Source organism: Labeo rohita, chromosome 11, assembly GCF_022985175.1.
Source record: "Labeo rohita strain BAU-BD-2019 chromosome 11, IGBB_LRoh.1.0, whole genome shotgun sequence".
Lineage (NCBI taxonomy): Eukaryota > Metazoa > Chordata > Actinopteri > Cypriniformes > Cyprinidae > Labeo > Labeo rohita.
The window spans coordinates 8,507,992-8,533,514 of NC_066879.1; the positions used below are offsets into that span (position 1 = coordinate 8,507,992).

The 25,523-nt window shown below is 36.3% G+C and overlaps 2 protein-coding genes across 8 annotated transcripts in view; one reads left to right on the top strand and one right to left on the bottom strand.

Moving 5' to 3' along the window:
* elovl1b (ELOVL fatty acid elongase 1b) overlaps positions 1–2,024 on the top strand; it is a 36,022-nt gene extending 33,998 nt beyond the window's left edge. For all 5 annotated transcript variants that reach the window (XM_051122313.1, XM_051122311.1, XM_051122310.1 and 2 more), the window contains one exon: positions 1,191–2,024. In XM_051122313.1, the coding sequence (XP_050978270.1) occupies positions 1,191–1,529 (339 nt within the window). In that variant the 3' untranslated portion in view covers positions 1,530–2,024. The remainder of the gene's footprint in view (positions 1–1,190) is intronic.
* Positions 2,025–5,884: 3,860 nt separating this feature from the next.
* zfyve9b (zinc finger, FYVE domain containing 9b) lies at positions 5,885–23,062 on the bottom strand. 3 transcript variants are annotated; one of them, XM_051122294.1, is made up of 16 exons: positions 22,938–23,062; positions 20,378–20,945; positions 19,085–19,184; positions 18,881–19,014; positions 18,569–18,683; positions 18,112–18,234; positions 15,722–15,877; positions 15,400–15,627; positions 15,105–15,187; positions 14,897–15,001; positions 14,491–14,641; positions 12,508–12,588; positions 10,900–11,062; positions 10,718–10,823; positions 7,032–7,208; positions 5,885–6,257 (listed from the first exon to the last, which is right to left on the bottom strand). In XM_051122294.1, exons 2-16 carry the CDS (start codon positions 20,837–20,839, stop codon positions 6,096–6,098), a joined length of 2,346 nt encoding a protein of 781 aa, XP_050978251.1. In that variant the 5' UTR covers positions 20,840–20,945; positions 22,938–23,062; the 3' UTR covers positions 5,885–6,095. The 3 variants fall into 3 exon arrangements, with proteins under 3 accessions (XP_050978251.1, XP_050978249.1, XP_050978250.1); XM_051122292.1 differs by having other exon boundaries at positions 15,400–15,630; XM_051122293.1 differs by lacking the exon at positions 22,938–23,062 and adding an exon at positions 22,547–22,790 and having other exon boundaries at positions 15,400–15,630.
* Between the last annotated feature and the right edge of the window lie 2,461 nt (positions 23,063–25,523).

Here is a 25,523-nt window from a genome sequence, read left to right on the forward strand (position 1 = left end):
TGGCAGCAGAACAGGGAATCCAGGACAAAACCAAACTGTCACTAATGTTTTGCTATGCTTTTGATTACGCACAAGCGAGTGCACAGAAACTACAACGATCTATAACGCCACATTAAAAAACACCAAAACAGTATTTATTGCTTGAATTTCCTAATGAAATGGACAGAATTTGAAATCGGACACTTTGTTTCAGATCAAAAGTAACACAAAGCCTAGCCTATTGCAGTTTATTGGAAGGAAGACGCACTATGTACTGTTCATTCATCAACTGAAAACAGCATAGACCTAAAGATGGATTGTGATTTAAAGTGCTCCTATTATGCCTTTTCAAATATGACCTTTCATGCAGTGTGTCATGTAACTGTATGTGAACATAAACTATCTGCAAAGTTGTGAAGTCGACAGTGCACAATAATTATTGTCTATCAAATAAAAAGAGTCGGCTCACAATCGCCTGAACGAGTCGCCAGGAATTCGAATCTTTTTCTGTTACGGCTATACGTCACGAAGTAACACATTTGCATAATGTCCACCCACGTTCTACATCACAAACAACTTGCCCACCCACAAACAGTAAAATTTCCATGTGGGTTACGTCACATGGAAATTTACACGTACATTATACAGAAGACAGTGTGAGGCAATTTGTTTTATAATAACTTCCAAAAGATGAATCTACAAAGATTGTATTTTCTACCGATCGTTAAAAATACATAGTTGTGTATGTTATGTTGTGTAACAACCCTGCACATGTCTTGCGAACCGGCTAAATCACGCTTCTGTAGTTCTGTTGTTCAACTGTGAGCCCATGGTAGTCTAAAAATTTGTGATTGCAGCTTGACTGTCTGTCTCATTAGTTGGAGTGATGATAAAGGATGACGCAGGAAGCGGCTTTCACACTGAATGTATAAAGCGCTGTACCCATTCATTTCAATTGCTTCCGCCGTGCGAGGACAGCTTGTTTAATACACACATTCATGGGTACAAAAGCTTATAAATCATACGGAATTAATTTTTTAAGAGAGTAAAAATGCAGAAAGTTTCCTGTGATGGGTAAGTTTAGGTGGAGAGTCCCTACAAGGTTAGCTGACCAGACTATGTGCGTGTGTGTAAATGAAATTACATTTAGTAATTAATAATTAAAGAGCTGTGTATTCCCAGCACTCAGACTTTCTTACTCTTCTCTGCAGACTCAGTTTGTGTTAGTGTCTCTTCATGCAACCCAGTGGTACTTCATGAAGAGCTGCGACTACCAAGTGCCTCTGTTCATCCACCTCATTTGGATGTACGGGACCTTCTTCTTCGTGCTCTTCTCTAACTTCTGGTACCAGGCGTACGTGAAGGGCAAGAGGCTACCGAAGAACACCCAACAGCTCGCCAAGAACGGCAAAGCCAACGGATCCACCACAGTCGCCAACGGCTCGTCGGTGGTTTCGAACGGCCACGGCGTGCACGAAAACTGCCTGAGCAACGGGAAGAAACACCACGAGAATGGAAGCACTCTCAACGGCAAGATGAAGAAAGCCTGAGAGCTCAGGAAGAGAAGACCCAAAACGGATGACCAGGAGAACCTGTATTAAGCACTATGGAGTCCAAAGAGTGTTTTGGGACTTTTCGTTTTCAAATCTTGTTTTTTTTTTAATGTACATTAAATAAGTACATGGGGATATGAATGCGTTTGACCCCGTTTGTATATTTTTTTTTGACGTAAATTAATCTAAAGAATAATTATTGAGCACAATGTATGAAGAGAAGAGGAAGAGTACTGACTGGATCCATCCTCCGCTGATGTTGCTCACTACGTTCATCTCAACAGATATGAATTCACAGATGGGCACACACGCACACACACACACACTTGTGTGTGTGATTCATACTCCCCCCAATAGCAGACACTGTACAGTCAACATCAGTAAACCTGAACTACACCTGTAAATAGTTTTACCTTATAAACTAATGGCATTGATACAGTAAAAATTGTTACTTTTGAATTAAGTACAAAGAATAAATTCCATTTTAAAATACACAGTTATCTGTTTATTTCACATAAGTTATGCGGTTTGATGGCACATTGTAGTTCCACATTGTAGTCATCTGACCTACAATTCCAGCTGACATTCGCACATTATTTGGCATCTCCAATGCAAATGCTTGACATATTAAAATACTTTTTAATCATCTACTAGAATGCAAGAGTACCACTAGGTGTTCGCTCGGGTTCAGTCAGCCAGTCGGATGCGGTTTACAAAGAAACGCAGTGTGCGCATGCCGCGTTTCTCCTCCATAATCTGCATTTGTCATCTCGAGTATGTGCAGCATGTTGAATGTAAACAAAAAGTCCATTCATGTCCTGAAAAGCAACAGAGGAAGACCAGATGAGCAAGCATCCTACGCCGCGTGTGTGTGTGAGGGAGAAAAGAAGGCCAAAAGAAAGTTCAACGAGCTCACAGTGCATGAGAGTTTGTGCGTATAATACGCGCTCCTGTTTATCCAAGCGTCGCCTTTGTTTGGCTAAATTCCTAGCGCCTTCTTTTTTTTTTTTTCTTTTTTTCCAGGCAGGTGTGCGTTAATGTAGGGCAGAGGTCAGGCCGCTCCTCTCGGCAAGCTGGGAGAACAGGGCGTTACATGGGATTTGTACAGTGACTCAGGAGGAAGTCATCCTCATGCCTCGATCGGGAAGTTACAACAGAGATCGCCATGGCTACAATGAGTTCTACATGTGGAAGACTAGAAAAAACCGAGTCTCTCTCCAAGATCGCGTCATGCTAATAAATCTCCTTCGCTCTGGAATCATGTTTCTTGTCGCACTTTGGTCCTCATTTGTCAGTAATGTTCAGCATGTTTCAGGCCTTACGTTTCAAATCTTTTCTACTGAAGGAATCCATACTACAGTACTAACTACAGACAGCTACTTCAATTTGTCACAGATGAACCGTTGGCGATGACTAGAGGTCGACCGATAATGGGTTTTGCTGGTGCCAGTAACTAAGAAATCAGAATGTTGAAATCATTAACATTTAAGTTCATTGAGCTCTAGTGAATGTGTAACTTTAACCAGTATATTTACTATACTGCATTTCAGAAGGGTAATTTAAACTGCCCCTATTATGCCATTTCGAACATTGACTTTCATGCAGTGTGCAAAGTTGTAAAGCCAAAAGTGCATGGTAAATAAATTATTACATTATTATAATTACCTCTAACCCCTTTCAGTGGTAAATTACCAAAGAGATCATGTGTGAACAGGATCTTTAAAAAAAATAATGATAAATTCGTTCTTGTAGTTTTATTTAATTGAATTGAAGAGTTTGTGAATTCACAATAACATTCTGATTTTTAAATGGGTTTAATATGTCATGCAGCCTTGGAAAACAGACGACAAATCTAATAATGTTTCGTGGATTCTCATCCGTGGAGTTTTTAAAATCGAGTACTCAAACTGAATTGATGGATCGTGACTGACCTAATTAAATGCATATTTTTAAAAAACTAAAGTGTTGTTTGACCTTGCATGCATGTAAACCTATTGTGTACACCTATATGAAATCATGGTTATGAGAAATAGTCATACTTAGCAGATACAAGGTTGCAATTACAAGAAATAAAGTTGCGATAAAATGCCAAAATTACGAAATATCAATTTGGAATTTACAAATATATGCAATAATTGTAAGTAGTCACAAGCTATGTTTCCATCACACTGTTTTTATGCGCTTTTTTGAAGTATCCCATCAGAAAGAATTAATGTGAGCACCAAAATTCGTGAAAAAAATCCTTCAATTCACAAAGTTTTGACACTCACTTGAGGTGGGTTTTTAATTATGCGAAAAAGGGTTAATGCTAATAATGGGAGATGGAAATGAGAATATAGCTGCGTTCATGCCATTACCGTAATTCGAGGATGACAACAAGTGGCATTCTACTCAGAGCTGAATTATTTGTTTCGGCAACACTACCGACGCCAAAGCCTTGACTTGCTCCAGAACTCGTAATTACAGCTTGTAAGCTCAGAATGTTCTAAGAGTTACGACTTGGATTAGTGACAGCTGTATCACCTGACCACCGCCAGATTCATTTAGGCATTACTTAGATGCTAACTCCAAGTCCATGGACATAGAAAGCTATGAGTAAAATATCACGTGTTTTCATCTCAGAATTACAGTAATTACGACATAAATTTCTCCACATGCACCAAAGTGACTTTGCGCTATGGCATGGCATAACTTTACTAACCAGCGAAACGATCTCATTGCACAGCATCTAAAATGTTATGCTTTCTGAAATTTCTGAGCAAAGTCTATTGTCAAAGTATTTCTGTATAATTGCCTCCCAAAGCTGTGTTCCCAAACAGCAGACATCCACCTTCAAAAGCAATGACAACATTTACTGTTTCGTCTGCTTGCTCTAAAGCGCAAGTAATTTATTATACATTCGGTGGCTTCTCCTACTTTTCTTAGTGAATATTTGGTGATGGAGTGATTAGTGATTTTCTTAGTGATTTTTGACTGGTTTGTTGGATCTCAAATGTTTTATGCAATATTCCAATTTTGCACAGAAATTAAACTCGCAAATTTGAATGCAAACCTGGATACAGTTGTAGACAGAAAGCTTTGATATTAAGAATCTAAGTCGCAATTAATAAATTATTTAATTACAAGAATGTCTCAACTGTGAGATATAGCGACAATTAAGAAATAGTTGCAATAGCGAGATATGTGGTCGCATTTATGAGAAGTTGCAATTTAATCTCATTTACGATTTCTTTTGGTAGAAATAAAGCAGAAATTATGAGATACAAAGTCGTATAATAATGAGATATATATGCCACAATTGCAAGAAAAAGTCCTAATTATGAGATACGAAGTTATAATGAGAAAGTCACAATTACAAGTCGCAAATGTGAGATATACTCACAATTAAGAGAAGTAGTGGCAATAGAAAGATGAGTTTTTTTGTTCATTTTTAACACTGAGGCGGAAATAAATTTGCAATTACGAGTATTAAAAAGTGTGAAATTACAAGATATGAAGTCAAAATTATGCGAAATGGTCATGAGAAATATAAGAAAAATTGCATATATGAGATAGGTGCAAGTCAGACAAATAGTCCCACTTACAAGAAAGTCCCAATTTCTAGGGACACTGAGAGGTGCAGTCATTTAGAGGTCATGTCCGGTTAATGACTTTGAAAAGGTCAAGAAAGTCCCAGTTGTAAGATACACAGTTGCAATTATGAGTAATACCATATATTACTTTTTTTTTTTTTTTTTAACTCTAGCCCTTTTCACACACAGTCTTTAATGGTAAATTACCATTAAGAAATCAAGTTTGAACAGGACCTTTTCAAAAACACCTGGTTAATTCATTCTGGAAATTAACTGGTAACCAGTAAATTACTGGTGAATGCAAAATAAGACTACCGGTATGATCACATACAAGTCTACTCTGGGCCAGTCATAACATTCTGACACAAATGACGCATTTACTATGCGCTGTGTAGTTTGTTTGAAGTTGTCTAATACGATATCTCTGATCCAAAAGCAGCTGAGTTAATGTGATCGCTTGATACAAAAATGAAAACATAAACAAAAACACTGCCCACGTTTCTCCCTCCATGTTTACAAATGATGTCACAGAATTTACAGGTATTTTGAAACTAATGTGTGAATGTTGTTTTACCAGTAAAAAGATGGATTGTAGTTGCCTGCGTGAACAGCTAAAGTCGTACTGGTAATTTTTATGGCAATTCGCTGGTATTACTATGTAAAAGCGGCTTCTGAGGCAGTAATGGGCTTGCAAGTGTTACTTTTTGCTATTATTCAATAGCTCTAAGAGGTGTTACTGGTGTCAATCAGCAAAAATTATATATCGGTCGGCCTCTAGTGCTAACTGAGAAATGTTAGTAGTTTTTAAAGCCATTTGATGTTGTAACCCCAGACCCTTTCACAGTGAGCAGGAGGGTATTGACTAGACTACTGAAATAAGCTGCCGCATGGGATGTTGACTACATTCCACTCTCAAATGATACTGAACTCAGTGGTTTTGCTTGTGAGGTTTCTGGGAGTGTTGGCACGTGTGACAGTGGGCGGTCCGTCTCTATGACGTGTCCTCCAGAATGTAGAAGATGAGCTCCAGCTGGCAGGCGGCGAGACCCTGGTACTGCGAGTTACTCTGCACCACGGATGTTAATGATTGGTTAAGACTGTCCTGGTACGGTGCTGGAAGCCGCTGACCGTTACTGCCTGCCAAAAACTCCATCTGAAAGATTAAAGAAATGGCAATGAACAAACGTTTGTCCTTTGGTGTTTTGACTTTTGTTTAATACCCTAGAAACTGAATTAAAACACAGCACTAATAGTGAAGTAGAACATTGGCATCACGGGGAGAAAGTCATGCACGTCATACTCACATGCTACACTCCTGACCGGTTGTTACACAATACTGAACTACAATAATTACTACAACTAAAAGTCTACATGTTAAATTTGAGATTGAATCTGAGATTCAATATACAGTTCTGGGTACATGGGAAAAGGAGCAATAAAAATACATGAAAATGGTAGTCAAATACCAGCCTTGGAAAAGTCAATATAGGAGGTACAGCGCATGTGATAAGGAATAAAAGCATTTTTCTTTAAAAAATGAAGGCAGAACATGTGTAAATATTAACAATTAACTATATATATATATATATATATATATACACACATACACACACACACACACACACACACATATATACAGAGAGAGAGAACATAAATAATTTTTACACTAATTTATAATATACTCATATGCATGCATTTATCTTACTTTTTCAGTCTCTGTATGTACGATGAGTATGAGTAAAAAAAACTGTACCATTATATTTAATTACAAATAATAAATATATATGAGTACTTATAATTTACCCATAGTTTAAAAAAAATATTATTATTATTATTATTATTATCAGTATTATTTAGTTGGATTAATTACTTATGTGTACAATAAATTCTAACAATGGGGAAAGAAAATCTGTGGACAGAATCTGACCTTCTGTCCGTCCAGCATGACTCTCAGTGCGAGTTTGGTCATGCCATCCTCCTTCAGCAAGCAGAGAGACTGACACAGTGCCAGGCAGAACGCCCGCGCAAGACGCTCCGTTAGACGGTTATGGCTGGTGTGGTTATTAAGTCCATTTGGATGTTGGTCTTTCAGCAAGTAAAACACCTGTGAAGAAACCTCAAGTGTGAATTAACCATTTGTTGAAAGCATTTTTTTTTAGGAAACAAAGTTCAATCGCATTTAGATAAAACCGCTATGATGCAGCAAGCACTTAAAGGAGAACTCCTCTTCCAGAACAACAATTTACAAATTTACTCACCCCCTTGTCATCCAAGATGTTCATGTCTTTCTGTCTTCAGTTGTGAAGAATATTATGGTTTTTGAGGAAAACATTTCAGGATTTTTCTCCATATAATGGACTTCATTGGTGCCCCGATTTTGAACTTCCAAAATGTAGTTTAAATGCAGTGTCAAAGGGCTCTAAACGATCCCAGCCGAGGAAGAACGGTCTTATCTAGCGAAACGATCAGTCATTTGTTTCGAAAAAATAAAAATTTGTATACTTTTTAAACACAAAAGCTTGTGTAGCACAGGCTCTGGGATGCGCGCCCACAATGCTACAAATTAGTAATGGGTGGTTCTTGAACGATTCTTTCATTTTGAACAAATCTTTATTTGTGACTCGGGAAGAACGGGTCGTCTCAGGGAGTGATTCGTTCAGTCGCACATGCGCAACATCCTGTTAGGTTCTGTACTGGAATTAGTTCACCTGTTTTGAGTCTTCGGGTTTTTCGAGTCGTTCGTTTATCTTATGGGGCTGTCACGTGATGAATGAACGACTCAAACCCGAAAACTTGTCAGGTAAGAGGTGAGGTGAGCTAATTATAGACTTTTCTGTTTCTTATAGCATTATGTTTTGTCTTGTTTGTAGTGTGATCAACGCTTATGTAAGCAGTAGATGTGTTAGGGAAGTAACACGTAACATTTTAATTATATTTTGCTAAAATAAACGAAAATGACTCGAAAAAAGATTTGTTCATTTTGCTGAATGAGACTCAAAAATCCGAGTCGGTAAAATGATCCAAACTTCCCATCACTAATACAAATCACATGTAAGTTCATCGACTGTGACCTGAGTATGTCAAAAAACTCCATCTTATTTTCTCCTACAACTTGAGAGGAGGACATCGTTGTACCTTTTTGTTTGTAAACAGTGTTTACAAACTTACTTGCACTTTCTTAGTCTTTGCGCATTCGCTTTGTAAACACTGGGTCTGTAGTTCCGCCTACGTTTAGCATGACCTTTCGACGTGATTCAATAGTACGTAGCATCGTGAATGCGCATCCCAGAGCCTGTGCTACACAAGCTTTTGTGCTTAAAAGGTGTTTAAAAAAATATTTTCTGGAAAAAATGACAGATCATTTCGCTAGATAAGACCCTTCTTCCTCGGCTGGGATCGTTTAGAGAAGCTGCATTTAAACTACATTTTGGAAGTTCAAAATCGGGGCACCAATGAAGTCCATTATATGGAGAAAAATCCTGAAATGTTTTCCTCAAAAACCATAATTTCTTCACAACTGAAGACAGAAAGACCTTAACATCTTGGATGACAAGGGGGTGAGTACATTATTTGTGAATTGTTGTTCTGAAAGTGGACTTCTCCTTTAATCCAAAACTATAAATCAAAATAAAGGCACTAATCAACATAAAACAACCTCTCTGTGCTCTATTGTCCATATTTTTACCTATATACTGCTCTGATTTTACTCTAAAATAAACCACAAGGGAGTGCTAAGGGGTCAGAAGAAGTGTTTTAAGAAAATATGTGGGGGAAAAAAAATTAAATAGAAAAAGTATATTTTTATTATTTATATAATTATATATTTTGTTTATTTTGATGTTAATATTTATTAAATATTTACATTTCATTTATCTTTTTTATACAAATTCATTATTTTGTACATAATAGAGTGTGTGCACAATTATTAGGCATGTTGATATTCTGGTCACATTTTACCAATTCCAAATCACATCAATCTTAATAACTACTATTAATTTTGTAGACTAAATGGTTCCTAATGGCTTCACACCTAATTCTCCACTTTAATTCTTAATTCTTCTGCAGTTAACATGCCTCTTTTCTTCTCCTCCTGTTTTTTCTGACCATGCTGATCTAATGAGCACTTGGCTGTCCAATGTTCATGCCCTAACTTTGCAAAAAAGTACTGCATTAGTATTGCATCCTTCTCATGGGCATTTAATAATTTTTGAGGGCTGTCGCGATTCATCGATTCCAGTCGACTATTCAATGTTCAAAAATCCTCAATTTCATTTTGCCCATGTCGATTAATGGGCAAAATATGGGAAGTGGTGCATTTTACAGACGAGAATCCATGAAAAGCATTATTAGATTGTTTTCCAAGGCTGGATGATATATTAAACTGATGTAAAAATCATAATTAAGCATAACTGTGAATTCACAAATGCTATTCATTTAAATAAATTTGATGCAGACTTAATTTACGTGCTTTATTTACATGCGTGTAGGTTACTTAAGTGCATTTCAGAGCTGCTTGGTTCACAGGAAATGCTGCTACACAAACCGTTATCATTTACATGTGTGGAACGTCTCAAACTCCATCTCTGCATGTTGCTGTGAGTTTGGGTTTATTATAGCGTTCATCTGGGAACGCAACGTGCACCATTTCTCCGTATTTGTAAGGTAAATCATTTATAAACCTACGCAAACTAATTGAGTTCACACGTTTTGCTGTCCACATATTCATTAAATTACAGTGGCTGTAGCATTTCTGTCATAAAGAAATGGCCACATATTAAAGATTAAGTGCACATTTTAATTAAATGATGTTTGATCAGTATTAAACCAGGAGTATATCATGCAGTAAAGCCTATGTTGTAAAGCATAATGTACATAAGTTCTGTTGTTTATAATACATAAAGTATTAATGATTAAATACAAAATTAGTTATAAAGATTGATGCGGTTTGGAATTGGTCAAATGTGCTTGGAAAAAAAAATATGATCAGAATATCAACGTGCCTAATAATTATGCACGCGCTGTATTTTTACTTTTCACATTTACATCGATTTTTATACATATACAGTAGCTAAACATATATATAGCTGCTTTTTAGATTTTATGATGGGACTAAAATGGGGGTCTGTGTGAAAACCCACTGTAAACAAGGTGTTGTGATGTGCTTGTTGGAGTAGTTTTAGCATGCTGCTATGCAATTGTTAGAGACTTCTAAATGGTTGCTAAGGATTTTTCAAATGTTTTATTGCCTGGCAGGTTAAAATCATGTTTGATCTATAAAAAAGTATTCTTCATATCAGTAGTTGGTTAATTCTTAAAGGAACAGTTCACCCAAAAATAAAAATTCTGTCTTTTACTCACTTTCAAGTTGTTACAAACCTGTATGAATTTCTTTCTGTTTGCAGTTGCAGACTTTCATAGTGGGGTCCATCAAATATTTGGTTACCTAAATATCTTCTTTTGTGTTCAACAGAAGAATAAAACTCATATTGGTTTGAAACAACATTTTTTTTTTTTTTGGGTGAACTATCCCTTTAGGATTCAAGGTTTGTATTTAACTCTAACTTTAAAAATGTGCAAACATACTAAACTGCAGTTACACATAAACCTGTTTACCTCTGTCCAGCGTATGAGCTTCCCATTGGCTCTGTATTCTAAGCGCTGATGGGTTTTGATGTTTGTGAGAGACTCCATAGACTTGCCATCGATGGGGCTGATGATGCTGTGAGATACAGGACAGAATGAGAGGATTCCAGCACAGGTTTAGACTATGGTATATGTGTGTATTTGTTCCTAACCCTTTATTGAAGCGCGGCTCTTCGTCCTGCCACTGAATGTGCACATATTCCTGCCTCTCTGCCGGGTGGATTTTTCCACAGGTGACCGTGAAGTCTTTCATGTCCCGTAGAGATCGACGTAACTCAGCCATGGTCTCCATGGTTACCTGCACCATCAAACCATCTGTAACATTGAGCAGAGGCATTGTATCTCAGCACATGCACTGTATACTGTAAACTCCTGGACATGCACATTCAAGTTAGATACAAATGGGGGTCATTCTATAATTTAGGGTACGTTTCATGCCGATTGATGATAATTATATATTTTTTTAAACAATTTTCTTCAGATATATCATTTTATCCATTAAGATAATACATACAGTGGCATGCGAACACTTGGGAAGCCCTTGCAGAATCTGTGAAAATGTGAATCATTTTAACAAAATAAGAGAGATTATACAAAATGCAAGTTATTTTTTAGTTAGTACTGTCCTGAGTAAGATATTTTACATAAAAATGTTTATATATAGTCCACAAGACAAAAATATAGCCGAAACTATTAAAATAACCCCCTTCAAAAGTTTGTGAACCCTTGGTTCTTAATACTGTGTGTGGTTACCTGGATGATCTACAGCTGGTTTTTTTTTGTTTGTTTGTTTTGTGATGGTTGTTCATGAGTCCCTTGTTTGTTCTGAACAGTTAACTAAGCGCTGTTCTTCAGAAAAATCCTCCAGGCACTGCAGATTCTTCAGTTTTCTGCATATTTGAACATCTTTTGCATATTTGAACCGTTTCCAGAAGTGACTGTATGATTTTGAGATTCATCTTTTCACACTGAGGACAATTGAGGGACTCAAACACAACTATAAAAAAGGTTCAAACATTCATTGATGCTCCAGAAGGAAACATGACGCATTAAGATCCAGGTGGTGAAAAATTTTGTACTTATTTTCTTATTTTTTTTAAATATAATTTTTTTCCATTTAGTACTGCCCTTTGGAAGCAACAGAAGATACTTGCATGTTTCCTGGAAGACGAATTAAGTACAATTTACCGTGATCTTCAAATGCACTTTGTATGATCTCTTTTATTTTGTTACAATTATTCACATTTTTACAGATTCTGCAAGGGGTTACCAAACTTTCGCATGTCACTGTACATGCATCTCACAAATATATTTTGTGCACTGTTTTTCAGATTGACTTTAAGATCCTTATATTACGGTTTTTGCAATGTTTGCTTTTTGAATTAGTGAGTTCAAAATAGATAATAAAAATGTTAAAATGATCTATATTAAATTCATTTTTACAATCTTGCCTGTCAACTATGTTTAGTACACATTTGGCAATATTTTTTATGATTTAGGGTTAATCTGATTAGTAAATTAATATTTGTCAAAACGGTGAAACTGTCAACTATGTTACCTGCCAGTCCATACAGTTTGTCTGTAACATAGCTGACAAACTCGCCAGCATAGACAACATCTTTTTTCGGTAATGCAAATGTAATACAGAAACTAAAACCAATAGTTGATTTGATGAAAAAGCATGCTGTTCATACACTTTTCCTGATGTGAAATGTACACTAAGTTACAGAATGACTAACAGACACACAAACTGTTGTAACCTTCTACAATGCTGGATTTGGCCAAGTATCCTGATGATGGCTTGAGCGCTCCACTGAACACAAAAAAACACGAGCCCGTGACTGAAAGGTGAACAGAGATGCAGATTTAGATTCAGTGAGAGATTCCAGTCACAAATGAATAAAACAAATGACTGAACGCTTTCCAAGACTGTCAGACAGCGCCCTCAAGTGAGCGTTTAGCTAAAGACACAAATTGATAAATTATTTGTTGATGCAGTTTAGCATTTACTATTTAGTTTGGCAATCATGTAATAATATTAAATAAACTATAAAATCAACCCTTGTGCATTAATTTAAAAAAGTTACACAGATGTTGTTAGAGGACAAACATGTCTCTATCAAAAAATAGTCATACATAAAATATTTTTTTCCTGCTTTCACTGACATGGATTTTTAAATCAACCTTAGTCCTTATAATAACTATCAAAAATGTTCATTTTTAGTGTACGTAATTAAGTTAGTTCACAAATTAATTTGAAAAACAAATACAAAATTTCATTTTTTTAAAGAAAAAAAAGCTAAATACTAAGCAGATAAACAGTAAAAATGTTAAAAATAGTAAACATTTTGAACCCTTGCAAACAGAAAGCCTAATAAAGAATGCATGATTTCATACTTAAATAGCACTTAGATTACCCAGTGTAAAATAGATTTATGAAAGCATATAAGCATATTTAATTGAAATTCCAAAATTTCAATACATTTTATGCTTCTTGCATAAATCATATCAATAAGGCCTACCTATAATCAGTACCAAGAGAAAACACAAAACCTGTGTTAACTGAAAGAAAACAAGTTGACAAAAAGATTGAATCCAGTATTTCATAATTACGAGAGAATCACAAGCTATTTAAAAGGCCAAGCATTTTTGGCCAAACTACATAAAGGATTTTCAACACAGCACATGGGGTAAATAAAAGCATCATGGTTTGATACTTTACTTTATGTTTTGAATGTAATTACATTCATACAGTTCTATGTGCAAAATTTGTCCAAATGTACTAATATTCAAAAAGAAAACAAAGAAAGCAACAGATATGTGTCTATAAGTAGCGCCCTATTTTTTCCCAAATTCCGTTTTATTTTCTTTCCATATTCCATTTTAATTTTCCAAGGCTGTTTTAATGTTTAAACTAAATTTTATTAATTAAAAAGCATGTCTATTTAATTGAAATCATGAAACTTACACAATTTAACAGCAATTTATTAAAAGTTTAACAAAATTTACAGTTTTAAGGGCATATTCCGTTAATTTTTTGGATTTTATTTTAATGGTTTCATTAAATGTTAATGATTAAAAGCATCTCTAAATAATTAATTTTATAAAAAACGAATTTATTATTACTTTATTTCTTTTTTTTTCAGAAATACTGTATTGTGTATTTACATTTTTTTTTAGGTAAATAAATTCTGAGAAATACCCCTTAAAAATAATGTTTTAATAATATTTTTTTGGTAGTTGCAGTACTTCAATTAAATTAAGTAAAATATTTGTCACAGTTTCTTCAAGTTAAACCAAACTTTTATTTTGATGGGTTGCTGTGAAGACCTTTAAGTTTTTATTTGTAAATGATATAACGATAGTTTTTCTCAAAAGAAACAGTAAATTGCTCATAATTCTCAGTTCTAGAGATTATGTTTATGTGTTCACGTACTCGTATATTGAGACGGCAGAGGCTGAAAACACTGCGTCATGTGCGCGTTTAGTAAGTGTGTAGTAAACGAAACCTCATGTCCGCGCCATTCATTCACACAGAGACACACAGAACATGCAGGAAACATATTTAAATAGCATTTGTAGCTTAATATTCACAGACACTAGTCCATATCGTGTTTTGATTTAAGTGTACTGACGTACATTTGATTTATTCATCCAAAATTTTGCAAATTCCGTGACATTCTGCGTTATACAGTAAATTCCAGTTTTATGACTGGATTTCACGTTTTCCGCATCGCTCTCACCTCTGCGTGGCTGGCTGTGAATGCTGATGGCCTGTGTCTGGTACTGTCCATCTGCCGTCTGCACGCAAATCAGATGAGAGTCGGCCTGCTCATTAAAGCAGGCGCCCAGGGCCAGCACTCTCTCATTAGACTTATTCAGAGCCTTCAGCAGCTAAAACACCAGCAGAGACAAAACCTTCATTACCATGAAAAATGAAGAAATTACTCTTTACCCCAGGTCTGCTAGCTATTGAATTTACTGTAATGATAATTCTTCTGATACCCAGGGCACAAACAAAAATGATACCATGCTGCCCCTGACGCATTTTCTATTATGCACAGTTCACGGTTTTATTTTGAGATGATTTTATGTTAAGGCTGAAATACACTATGGCCATGCACACACTGTAAATTCCAACTACGGTACCTCTGGATGACGTGTTTTTGGGATTCTTATACAGGTGCTTCTAGCCTCTAGGTCAACCACGAGCCCCGGCACCGTCGGCAGTGTGTAACGGTAAAAGCGGAAATCCTTCAAAAGTCAAAACAGAACGGAAATCAATTAAAATACATCAAATGAACTAAACAGGAAGCAGTATGACAAGAACGAGTGAATGAAATAGGTCCAATCTCACCACTAAGAGTCTCATTATACTGTTGTTGACGGGTCCGAAGAGAGGCTCTCGGAAGCGCACGCTGAACAGGGGACAAGGATAGACTACAGGACAGCAGAAAACATGAAAAACTCAATCGCTGTGCTTCCTGAAACTGTTGTTTTAAATTATAAAAATATTTCACAATATTACAGTTTATTTTTCCATTAAAAAATGCAGCATTGGTGAGACTTCTTACATAAACCTAACAAAATCTAACAGGACCCAAATTTTGAATGGTAGTGTATATTAATCTTAATTTTTTTAGTTTTCTTACATCTATACTCTGCTCCTAAGCGCAGCATGAGCCTCAGGGGAAAGGCTTTGGCCCATGGAGCCTCTGCACGTAGCATAAGGAGCCCGAACAGGAAGGGTGGCGCAGGTAACGGCAGGCCCTCCAGAGACTGGAATGTCGGACGCACGTAAAGAAAGCCAGCGTGTTCGTTATTGCCCAGAAAGCCTCGGGATACCAAAGAGTGACTTAGGTGATTCAGAAGCTTTCCTGCTGCTTGAAAAAACAGCGAGATCAAGAGTTATCAAGCCGTCGCAGATAACTGTTATTAGTATTATGGTTGAGTAACATCCTGTGTAAGGTTCACCTGTCTGGGCGTCCCAGTAGATCTGAATGAAATGATTGAAAATATCCGTCGGGAATCTCTTCTCCTCAGGCAAACACTGCAGTAAGATGACCACCTCAGGCTGTCCAACAGCATGCATGCCCTTTGACATAACACACCAACATCGCCGGTTCACATCTACAGGAACACAAAAACAACTTGGTGATCACATGAATACACCGGGTGCCTTATTGATTTAAGAAGTTAGGGCTGGGTGATATGGCCAAAAATATCACACAACGTTTTTCCATATCATACGAAAACGATTAGAGCTGGGTTTCACAATTAGCAGTAAAATATACATGAGAGTCAATTGTACTACATTACTATAATATTGAAGTTTAAATTGAACCTTAATTGTAAAAAATGCTTAAATAACACTCACTAATGCTTTTATAATAATTATATTTCTACTCCATTTCCGTTTTTGGAAATACAAACATTTAAATGTTGGCTATTTAAACATATATGAAACATTAAAGAACAGTAAAAATTATCAGGAATATGCTATATGGTGCATATATTTAGTAAAATGCCCCTCTCTAGAGTTTTTCTAGCTGACTAACAAGTTTATGGTCAACGAATCTGTTTACAAGCTGTTTACATGAGACAGGACACGAATTTCGGTAAGTTGTACTCTTTTTTTTTTAACATACCTTTCGATGTTTATTCATGTTTATTTTGCGCTGAAACTGATATTAATGCGGAGATTGAACTGAGGCACTAAAGTGATCTGTCACTCAACTTTAAATAGCACCAAAACGGCATTTATTGTTTTAGTACTGTAATAAAAATGACAGAATTTGAAATCTGAGATTTTGTTTTATATCAAAAGTAACAAAGCACAAAGCTTATTGTGATTTATTAGACGGGAGATGCGATGTTCCCTTCATTAACTGAAAACAGGTTAGACTAATCGATTCTTGGGATTTAAGAATCGATAGTGTTTCATAAAAATGAGAATCGATTAAAATCGAGAAATCAATTTTTTTTTAAACAAAACCCTAATATTTATTACGATATTCATTAATGGGAAAGGAATTGACGTGTGATACACATTGAGAGTTAATGTAAACATAACTTGTTTGTTCACAGTTAAACTCCCCAGAGTTTTAATTTTTGGCCCCGTGAAATCAATTTTATTTTTCGTAAATTCTGTTTTACATTTTATTTTTTATGGATTCTGTGCTTTATAATTTAACACAAATTTGTCATCAAAAATGGTGTATTACAAAATTAAAGAACTTTAATTGACTGTAACTAAAACACAACAATTAATTTACAACAAAACAAACAAAACACATTTTTTGTCAAATAATAAGCTACAAAACGGAAATAAATTAAATTAAAACAAATGAAAAAAATATCTTTGTTGCTTGATATTCGTTAAAAATAGTAATATATTATTGTTGTTACTATAAGAATTACATTTTAGTATCTACTATATATTTAATGCAGAAGTAAGCTTATGGGTGAGACTTCTGTTTCATTGGCCGCAATAGGAAAATAACGAGAAAAATAACAGCATGCAGTAAACGGCAAAACTGCTTACTACAAACCAGTGCTTTCATAATTAAGATAATATAATAAATAATATGGTAAGACACACCAATCTGCTATATCAAGCAGCAAAACAAGCTGTTTGGTACAACTACAAATAGCTGGACGCGGATGAGACCGGAAGCCAGACCCATCAAATTTACAAATGGCTGCACCCGCTTTTATGGGAAGAAAAAGGTGGACAAAATAGTAATATATTTCCTTTAAAGTTAAAGCGAACTTTTACTTTGTCAGTTTGTTATGAAGATATTTAAGTTTTAGCTTATTTGATGGTAGTTTTTTTTTTCAAATGAAATGGTTAAAGCTGGTGAAGTGACTCTCAGAGCAGCTCTGGAGATGAAGTTTACATGTACATGTCTCATATATTGAAAAAGCAGACACTGAAAACGCTGTGAGCATTGTGTTTGAGTTTGTATAGTAGATGAAACTACGCCACTTATTCACAAAGAGACACACAGAACATGCAGGCTTGGTGACAAACACTGATTGACTGTTGTTGTGTTACTTTCTGCTGTGACTGGCTGTTAAAATAATCCATATCAGACAAACATATCTAGAGCTTATCATCGTTAATGTCATAAAATGTCATAAATCTTGATATGATATGGTTTATCGCCCAGCCCTATCAGAAGTACAGAACATGCACACATCCTAAAAACAGACACACACACACATATGCAATGGTTTGGAAACAACTGACTACACAGACTACAAAACAATATAATACACCATACCGATTCACACAGGTTCCACATGTCAAATCACCAAAACCATAAATCCATCAACTGTGGAGTGAATCATTAGCAACGTACAGCTGACAATCTTCACCACGGCCAGCAGGTTTGCGTTGAGCACAAACACCAGAGGCTCTGCAAGACCTCTCTCCAACTCCTCTAAGAGCGATGACTCTGTTCTCTTCTCCTCCAGAGTGTAGTCTGAAGACATGAAGACAAGAACCAGTCTCTAAAATCTCAAAATCACTCATGAAAAGCTTCAGAAGATTCAATAACACCTTACAGCAACTCTCTCTAGTGACAGTTTATCCCAATACAACATTTTTTGTCATTGTTTACTCACCCTCATGTTGTTCCCACAGTAAAAGAACCACTTTTATGGTGTTTTTGGTGCATGGCAGCTTGTGTTCACTGCATGCATTCATTATATGGAAAATCTTTTCACTCCACAGAAGAAAGTAATGAGGGTTTGGAAAAATTATTCTTTTAAGCCTAATTAGTCTGAGCTAATGTGCTTATTAGGACACATTCTTACCTCCTTTGACCCCTGTAGATGTCAGAATAGGAGGAAGGTCTTTTGGTGGAGCGAGTTTTGTAGAGTTGCCACTAAGACCACTGACCTCATCTCCTGCTCTAAGGTCACACACTTCCTACAATGTAAAAAACACCAGCAGTCATTGTAACAATGACTGTTACAATGGGAAACGTAAAATAAAAACAATAAAATAAAATAATGAAATTAAATTAAATTAAAATATTGGGTCATTACAAAAGTGCACAGGTGTTTTTAAGGTTATTTTACAAAGATTAAAAACAAACAAAGAAGCAGAAAGATGCCCCATCATACCGCCTGAGCGAGCTCAGCCCTCTCTGTGTGGGACACGCTCCTGTGAAGGGGAGAGCTGTTGGCACTTCTACTTTCAGCCTGAGGAAGGAGATTATCTGCAAACCAGACCTTCTTCTGGTCCTTGCGAAGCGTCCCTGATGAAATGACATTATTGTAACTACTGTGTGAAAGCACATACATAGGGTAATCCACCACGACACTCACGGTTCATCAAGGCTGAATGACAGGTGACACAGACACGGCCCTCTTTCCCACCAAGATGAGTCAGTTTGAATCTCAGGTCACAGCACACCACACAAAATACCTGCGAAACAAATAGACCCTTCATGCTTTGAAGAAGAGGAACTATCTTATATCTTACATCACTCACCATCAAAACTGACAAAACTCAAAAATTTAAGGTAATGGGTTACATCAAAGAAAGTTGAAGTTTAACCGACCACATCTAACAGATTTGTATTTTGATCTTAACTAGTTATTTTTGGTAGTGGAAATGTAACTAGCTATTAGTATTGTTAAAAATATAGATTCTAAACATTGATACTAAAACATCTAAAATGGTTTCAATAGTTTTTTTTAAGTATCTTCCCTCTGACAGCAGAACCACAGCGTAAGAGAAGCATTTATAAACCCGTTTTCCAACAAAATACACATTTAAAAACAATTTTACTCCAAACTCACTACATAACACCAGGCGAGTGTTTGAAATAACTTACTTTTGTGATCCGATGTTGCATCTTATCAAAGAATGAGGATGGACACATTATTTTATAGTATTCTACTATAATACATGGATATTAGCATGCATTATTAATAGTGCTGTCAACCAATTTAAAAAAAATCACTAATTTATCGCACACTTGACCTTATGACCCTATATTTCGCACATTCTATTATTTTTGTGAGGCATATTTGAAGTTTCTGCGCAAGGACACCCTCTGGCGTCCAGTATGAACGAATGCTCCATAATGCTCACACCAAGCTATTTCGGTAAAAATTAGAAAAATAATATTTCTCTCTAAAGAAATTTCAAGTAAACTCCAAATCCAGTTTTTCTCCAGACTTTTGCCACCTTAAGAAGTTTTTATTAAGGTAAAAATACAGCTCACTGTCATGTTGTAGCTTGTTATAGTTATCTTACAATAAAAATCTAAAATTTTATGTCCTTAATGTTGTAGCAGTTCTTCCCTGTGGTATCGAAAATGGTATCAAATATCAATATTTTTCAAGGTATCATATCAAATTTTGAAATTCCAGGATCATTACAACACTACTACCTATAACTAGCTAATTCACTAATTAGGAATGTTTATATTTGCATATCAATTGTTGAATGAGTAAAGCATATATAACATCAAACATACAGAGTAGAACTGGGCTAAAGGCAAAGGAAATGCCAAAGTTTGGAATGACTTGAGGGTGACTAAATGATGCCAAAATTTTCATTTTGGGGTGAACTATCCCTTTAAACTTAAATTTTCTACATGCATCTCTCACCTTCCCACATGCTCTGCAGTGATGACGTCTTTTGGTGAAGGAGAATTTGGATCCACATTTCATGCATGCTGGTGCCTGAGAATCAGGGACCCACTGCGGGGCCGTGGTACCCAGGGAACTGCAGCGCTGCATGGGCAAAGCACCAAGTGAACCCTTCCTCCCACCAACCACTAGTGCTGCTTCCAACCCACCACTCCTCTTGCAGTCTAGCATGGGGTCTGAGGGCTCCATGCTGCCTGTTTGCTGGGTGTCCTCCACAGGAGACGAAGGAAGTCCCAGCACGGCCTCCAGCTGCTCTTGCTCATTCTCTGCCCGCTCTTTCTCTTCAATGACAGAGTCCTCTTTCAGACCAGGCCTCAGCTTGCGCTCGTCCAGCAGCGACTCGCTGGAGTCCTTGAGGGTGGAGTAGCCGAAACGCCTCTCGCCCCACACAGACAGAGTGGCGGTTACTGCTTGCCTCATAGTCTCAGTGGAGGGAGCTCAAAGCGAGAGGGTTACTGATCATACTTTAGCCCACCCTGAGCTTTGTTTTACCCTCAAACCATCACGCCGTGACCCGCACAAAGTCCTGCCAAAAGATGAGTCAGATATGTTAATTCCCAGCAGCCTAGTGGATTTGCCAGGGCTGCTATTTTAACCCAATAAAGCCTACAATTTCAATTTAGAACATGCTTCTGTTGTCTGACTGATAGTTTATACTTTTTAGTGAGTAAAAGTCCGTTTAGTAACATTCTTAAAACATCCCCCTTTAGTTTGAGGTTCACGTGTCTTTTTGCTGTTAAATACATTTTATTTTGTTAGTAATATTTTTAAGATCATTTTAAAAATCAGTCATTCCATTGCATTATATGTTTCTGAATGTTTCATTTTACTAAGACATAATTGGGAAATATAGAGGGACAACTGATAATTATATGCATTTTATGTAAATAATCTGCTATACTGTTATAAAAAGTCTCATTGATTTACATCACAGAATTACAGATTTTTCGGCCATACATATCAGCAACCACACAAAACTACCTGTTTTTGCTCAGTTTGGGCCTCTGAATAAACCTATAAAACTTACTATAAATAAACACATTTATAAAAATATAAATAATATTGATATAAATGAATAAATAAATATAAATTAAATTATATTTATATATATATACATTTATAAATAATTATATATTGTATCATTATAATTAATATATAAATATAATTATATTATAATTATATATAAACATATATAATTAAATATGTGAGATTTTTAAGATTATTATTTAAAATGTCAGGCTTTACAGGATTAAAAAGTAGGAAACTTTTTTTTTCTTATTGTGATGTATATCCAAGTGTGTATTTCAGCTAAATGTTGCATTGCACACCCCAAATAAAACTAGTAAATAAATATATTTTATAATAAATCTTAAACATTAAATGCTAATTCTTAAATATTCAAAACAATTATTAATTTAATATCAAACTAAATTATACTGCAAATATTAAGCATTAAGTTCAAATGTAATATACAAGTATAGGACGTAAACTTTTACCAATATAAACAACATAACATACTATAATAAGTATAATATACGAGTTATTATAGGCCGGGATTTGAACACATACTATTATACAGTACGTATTATGGTGATCTCGTTATCTTGGCTTCAAGGGAGTCCCCTGTACTATGGTATTTGTTTATAAATATCCATTAAAAAAAGGCATTTCAGCATTGTATATTCTCTGGAGATGAACTGTATTTAATGACGTGCCTCACACTCACACAGACACAATTCCTGCATCACTATTTCTCAGTGAGAATTTGCTGAGTGGGCAGAATGACTCGTCTGCATGGGTGCATATGCAGATACACAGATTTATAATCATGCATGCACGCAACTAAACACTAACGCATTTCAAATACACAAATTCAGATATAAAAATTCAATAACAGCCGCAAACAAAAGTGCTGAGCAGCACTGCTTTAATTTGGAGTCCGAGTTTGTCGCCTCACCCCATCTACGCTGCCAGAAACGCGACGCGTTCTAGTGTGTCGCGTTGCGTTTGCAATTATGCGAGCGTTCTAGTCCGCGAAGTGTCAGAACATCATAGAATAAATGGTTTTCGTCTATTCTCCGTCTATTCCACAATTGTCGCCCAAAAAGTTACTGTAGCTTGTGTTACCGCAGGGAGGACTGAATGTGCGTTTGGTTATCCTCTCTCTCAGCACTGCATTGCAGACGAGCAGCCGCAACCTTCACACAAGACAACATATTCAACGCGTTTCACATGGACACACGTTCCTGTGGTAATTCAGCTTCACTTCGGGTTAGCAGCACCGCTGCGCTGCAAACGCACATGTGTTCATATATGGCTGATGTACATCACTCTCGCCTGTGGCTGCTGGTGACTACAGCAATGCGACACAGTACCGTCAACAAGAGCCAATTACCACATCCTCACTTACAATAATTATTTCAGAACAAAACCCGAAAACTCCCACAAAAACTAAGGTTATTTTAGCGCTCGATAGTGATGCAATGAAGGAAAAAATATAATAGATGTAAATAATTACCAGGATCTCCGTATCCCATCGCTCTGTGTAGGCTACTTGTGCTCGTCATCAGAGGTCTGCGCGAGCACAGGGGCGTCGCGCAATCACTTGAGAAGTCAGAGGGACACAATGTTACGACGAGTTTTTGTCAGTGCTGTGAGCAAGTTTCATTTTTTCCTCAGGTCTCTTCTTTAGCTTGTATTATTAATATATAACCAATCGATGTCTTGGTATTAATATTGCTTTAGTATGTAGGATAACTGTTATCAATTATTGCAAATAAACACGCTTTTAATCAACTACAGTCCCTGGTGAAAAAACCAGCATATGCTGGTAGGTATGTTTTGATGCTGGAATGCTGGTTAGGTAGGTTTTGATGCTGGTTTAAGCTGGTCCTTTGCTGGTGGTCCTTTGCTGGTTCATGCTGGTCCTTGACCAGCAACATGACCAGCAAAAACCAGCAAAGGACCAGCTTAAACCAGCATCAAAACCTACCTAACCAGCATTCCAGCATCAAAACATACCTACCAGCATATGCTGGTTTTTTCACCAGGGGTGCGATCATGTTAGCGATATTTCGAGGGCAAAAACGTCCACTGTTAGTTGTCACTACAGTGACCATGTATAAAACTGAGCTCACACAGATAAGTCGTGCGATTTTGTGTTGGTAAGCCACAAATTCGTCTGAGTAACGTTAACGTTCGCAGAGAATCAGTAAAAGTGCATTTCCATTACAGATTTGTGCAAAAATATTTATAATTTTTTTTTTTTAATAAATGTCCTTTAAAAAACGTAAAATGATGTAGTTTCCATTAACAGTTGTTATGCAACTAAAACGTAATTTTTTCCTCTCGCGATAAGTCATGACAACCGATGATCGTAGGTTTATGTTATATCGTAGCCACCGCAGTAACCATTATTTTTAATCGAAGTAAACGTGTATCTTTAGCAAAGCCTTGCGGATTCGCATTCGCCTGTGAAAATTTGCCCAAAAACCGTATGTGTGAACGCATTGTAAATCACTAGGTGCGTTTCCATTACAGATTTGCGTAACAGTTTTGCGATATAATTTGATAAAAAACGATTGTGAAATGTCAGCGTTTTCGTTTAGCGTTGTTATTCGACTAAGACATACGCTTTTCCTCTCGTTTTAAGTCATGACGGCTGATGTTGGTAGGTTTATGTATATCGTAGCCACCGCACTAGCCATTATTCTTAATCGAAGGAGACGTAGATGTGTATTTTCAGCAAAGCCGCGCGGATTCGCATTCACCTGCGAAAATTTGCAGAGAATCTGTAAATGTGAACGCGCGGTAACTCACTAGGTGCGTTTCCATTACAGATTTGCACAACAGTTTTGCGATGTAAGTCGAAGTGACAGCGTTTCCGTTAAGCGTTGTTATCCGACTAAAACATACGTTTTTTTTTCTCTCGTGATATGTCATGACAACTGATGTTGGTAGGTTTATGTATATTGCAGCCACAGCACTAGCCATTATTTTTAATCAAAGGAGACACAGACGTGTATCTTTAGCAAAGCAGCATGGAGAGACGCTTCTGGGGCACTTCCACCATGACTGGTAAAAACACAAGCATCAACTAGAATGGCTATATCGATGTCGTAATGCGCTGCAGATGTGTGCAGTGTAAATAAGAGGTTATTCAAGCATTAATAGCAAGGAAAGCCACTTATACTTGTGAGCAATCATGTATGAGGTACATTAAAGAATGATCATGTGACTTTTACGAACACCAAGTGAGCTGTAAATGCAAAAAAAAAATACTTTTTCATTTCAGTTGTGTGAAATATTCCATTTTCGAAGTGCCTGAAAAACCACCTCATGTGAGCGTAAAAACTATTGCGACACGGGAGTTCTTGCGAAATTGAATTCCATGGGGTGCATTTTTAATTCGCAATTTCAATTCGTGTAAATTGAAGGGTAATGAAAATGTAGCTACTGTAAAATAATCAAAACAATAAAAATACAGGTAGTTTGCAAACAAAGGTCATAGGTCAAAAACTAAATTAAGGAAATATTAGGTAATATGTTTTTGCATAAATCTAGATCTCAAATGAAGGCTATGGTTAATGTGCAGTCACATTTACTGTCAATTAGCGTATTTTTTGTAGGCAAAATCCAGTGATATTAATAGGAATTCAAGTAAATGGTAGTTTTTGAGGGGAAAGACTGCACTACACAGACTACACAGATTTGCATTGGGTTCAAATTGGTCACACAAATTCCCCGCTACGTTAGCATCTATACCATCTGTGTAAATATAGGCATTTGCCAATTTAATGATCATTAACCATCTTTATTAATGACTTTACTAACATTTAACATAAACATGCCGTTTCTAGGTGGCTGTTATACTGTAAACATCAAAAGAAAAAAACTTGTATCATTTAAAATCTATAGGAATATTCAACCCAATCTCATTTGTACATATTGTACGAGGTGGCTAATTCGTACAAATTCATACAACCTCACTTGTACGGTTTTTGCTAAATCGTACGTATTTTACGAGTTTCCCAATTCGTACGAATTTGTACAAATGATCTACCCCTAACCCCGCCCCTTAACCTACCTGTCACTGGGGTCTAGA

Coding starts and splice junctions, on each gene's coding strand:
- zfyve9b (XM_051122292.1), bottom strand. CDS start 20,839: ATGAGGCAAGCAGTAACCGCCACTCTGTCTGTGTGGGGCGAGAGGCGT. Junction 15,631..15,721: donor CTACTGGGACGCCCAGACAG/GTGAACCTTACA, acceptor TGTTTTTTCAAG/CAGCAGGAAAGCTTCTGAAT. Junction 15,002..15,104: donor GTATAATGAGACTCTTAGTG/GTGAGATTGGAC, acceptor TGACTTTTGAAG/GATTTCCGCTTTTACCGTTA.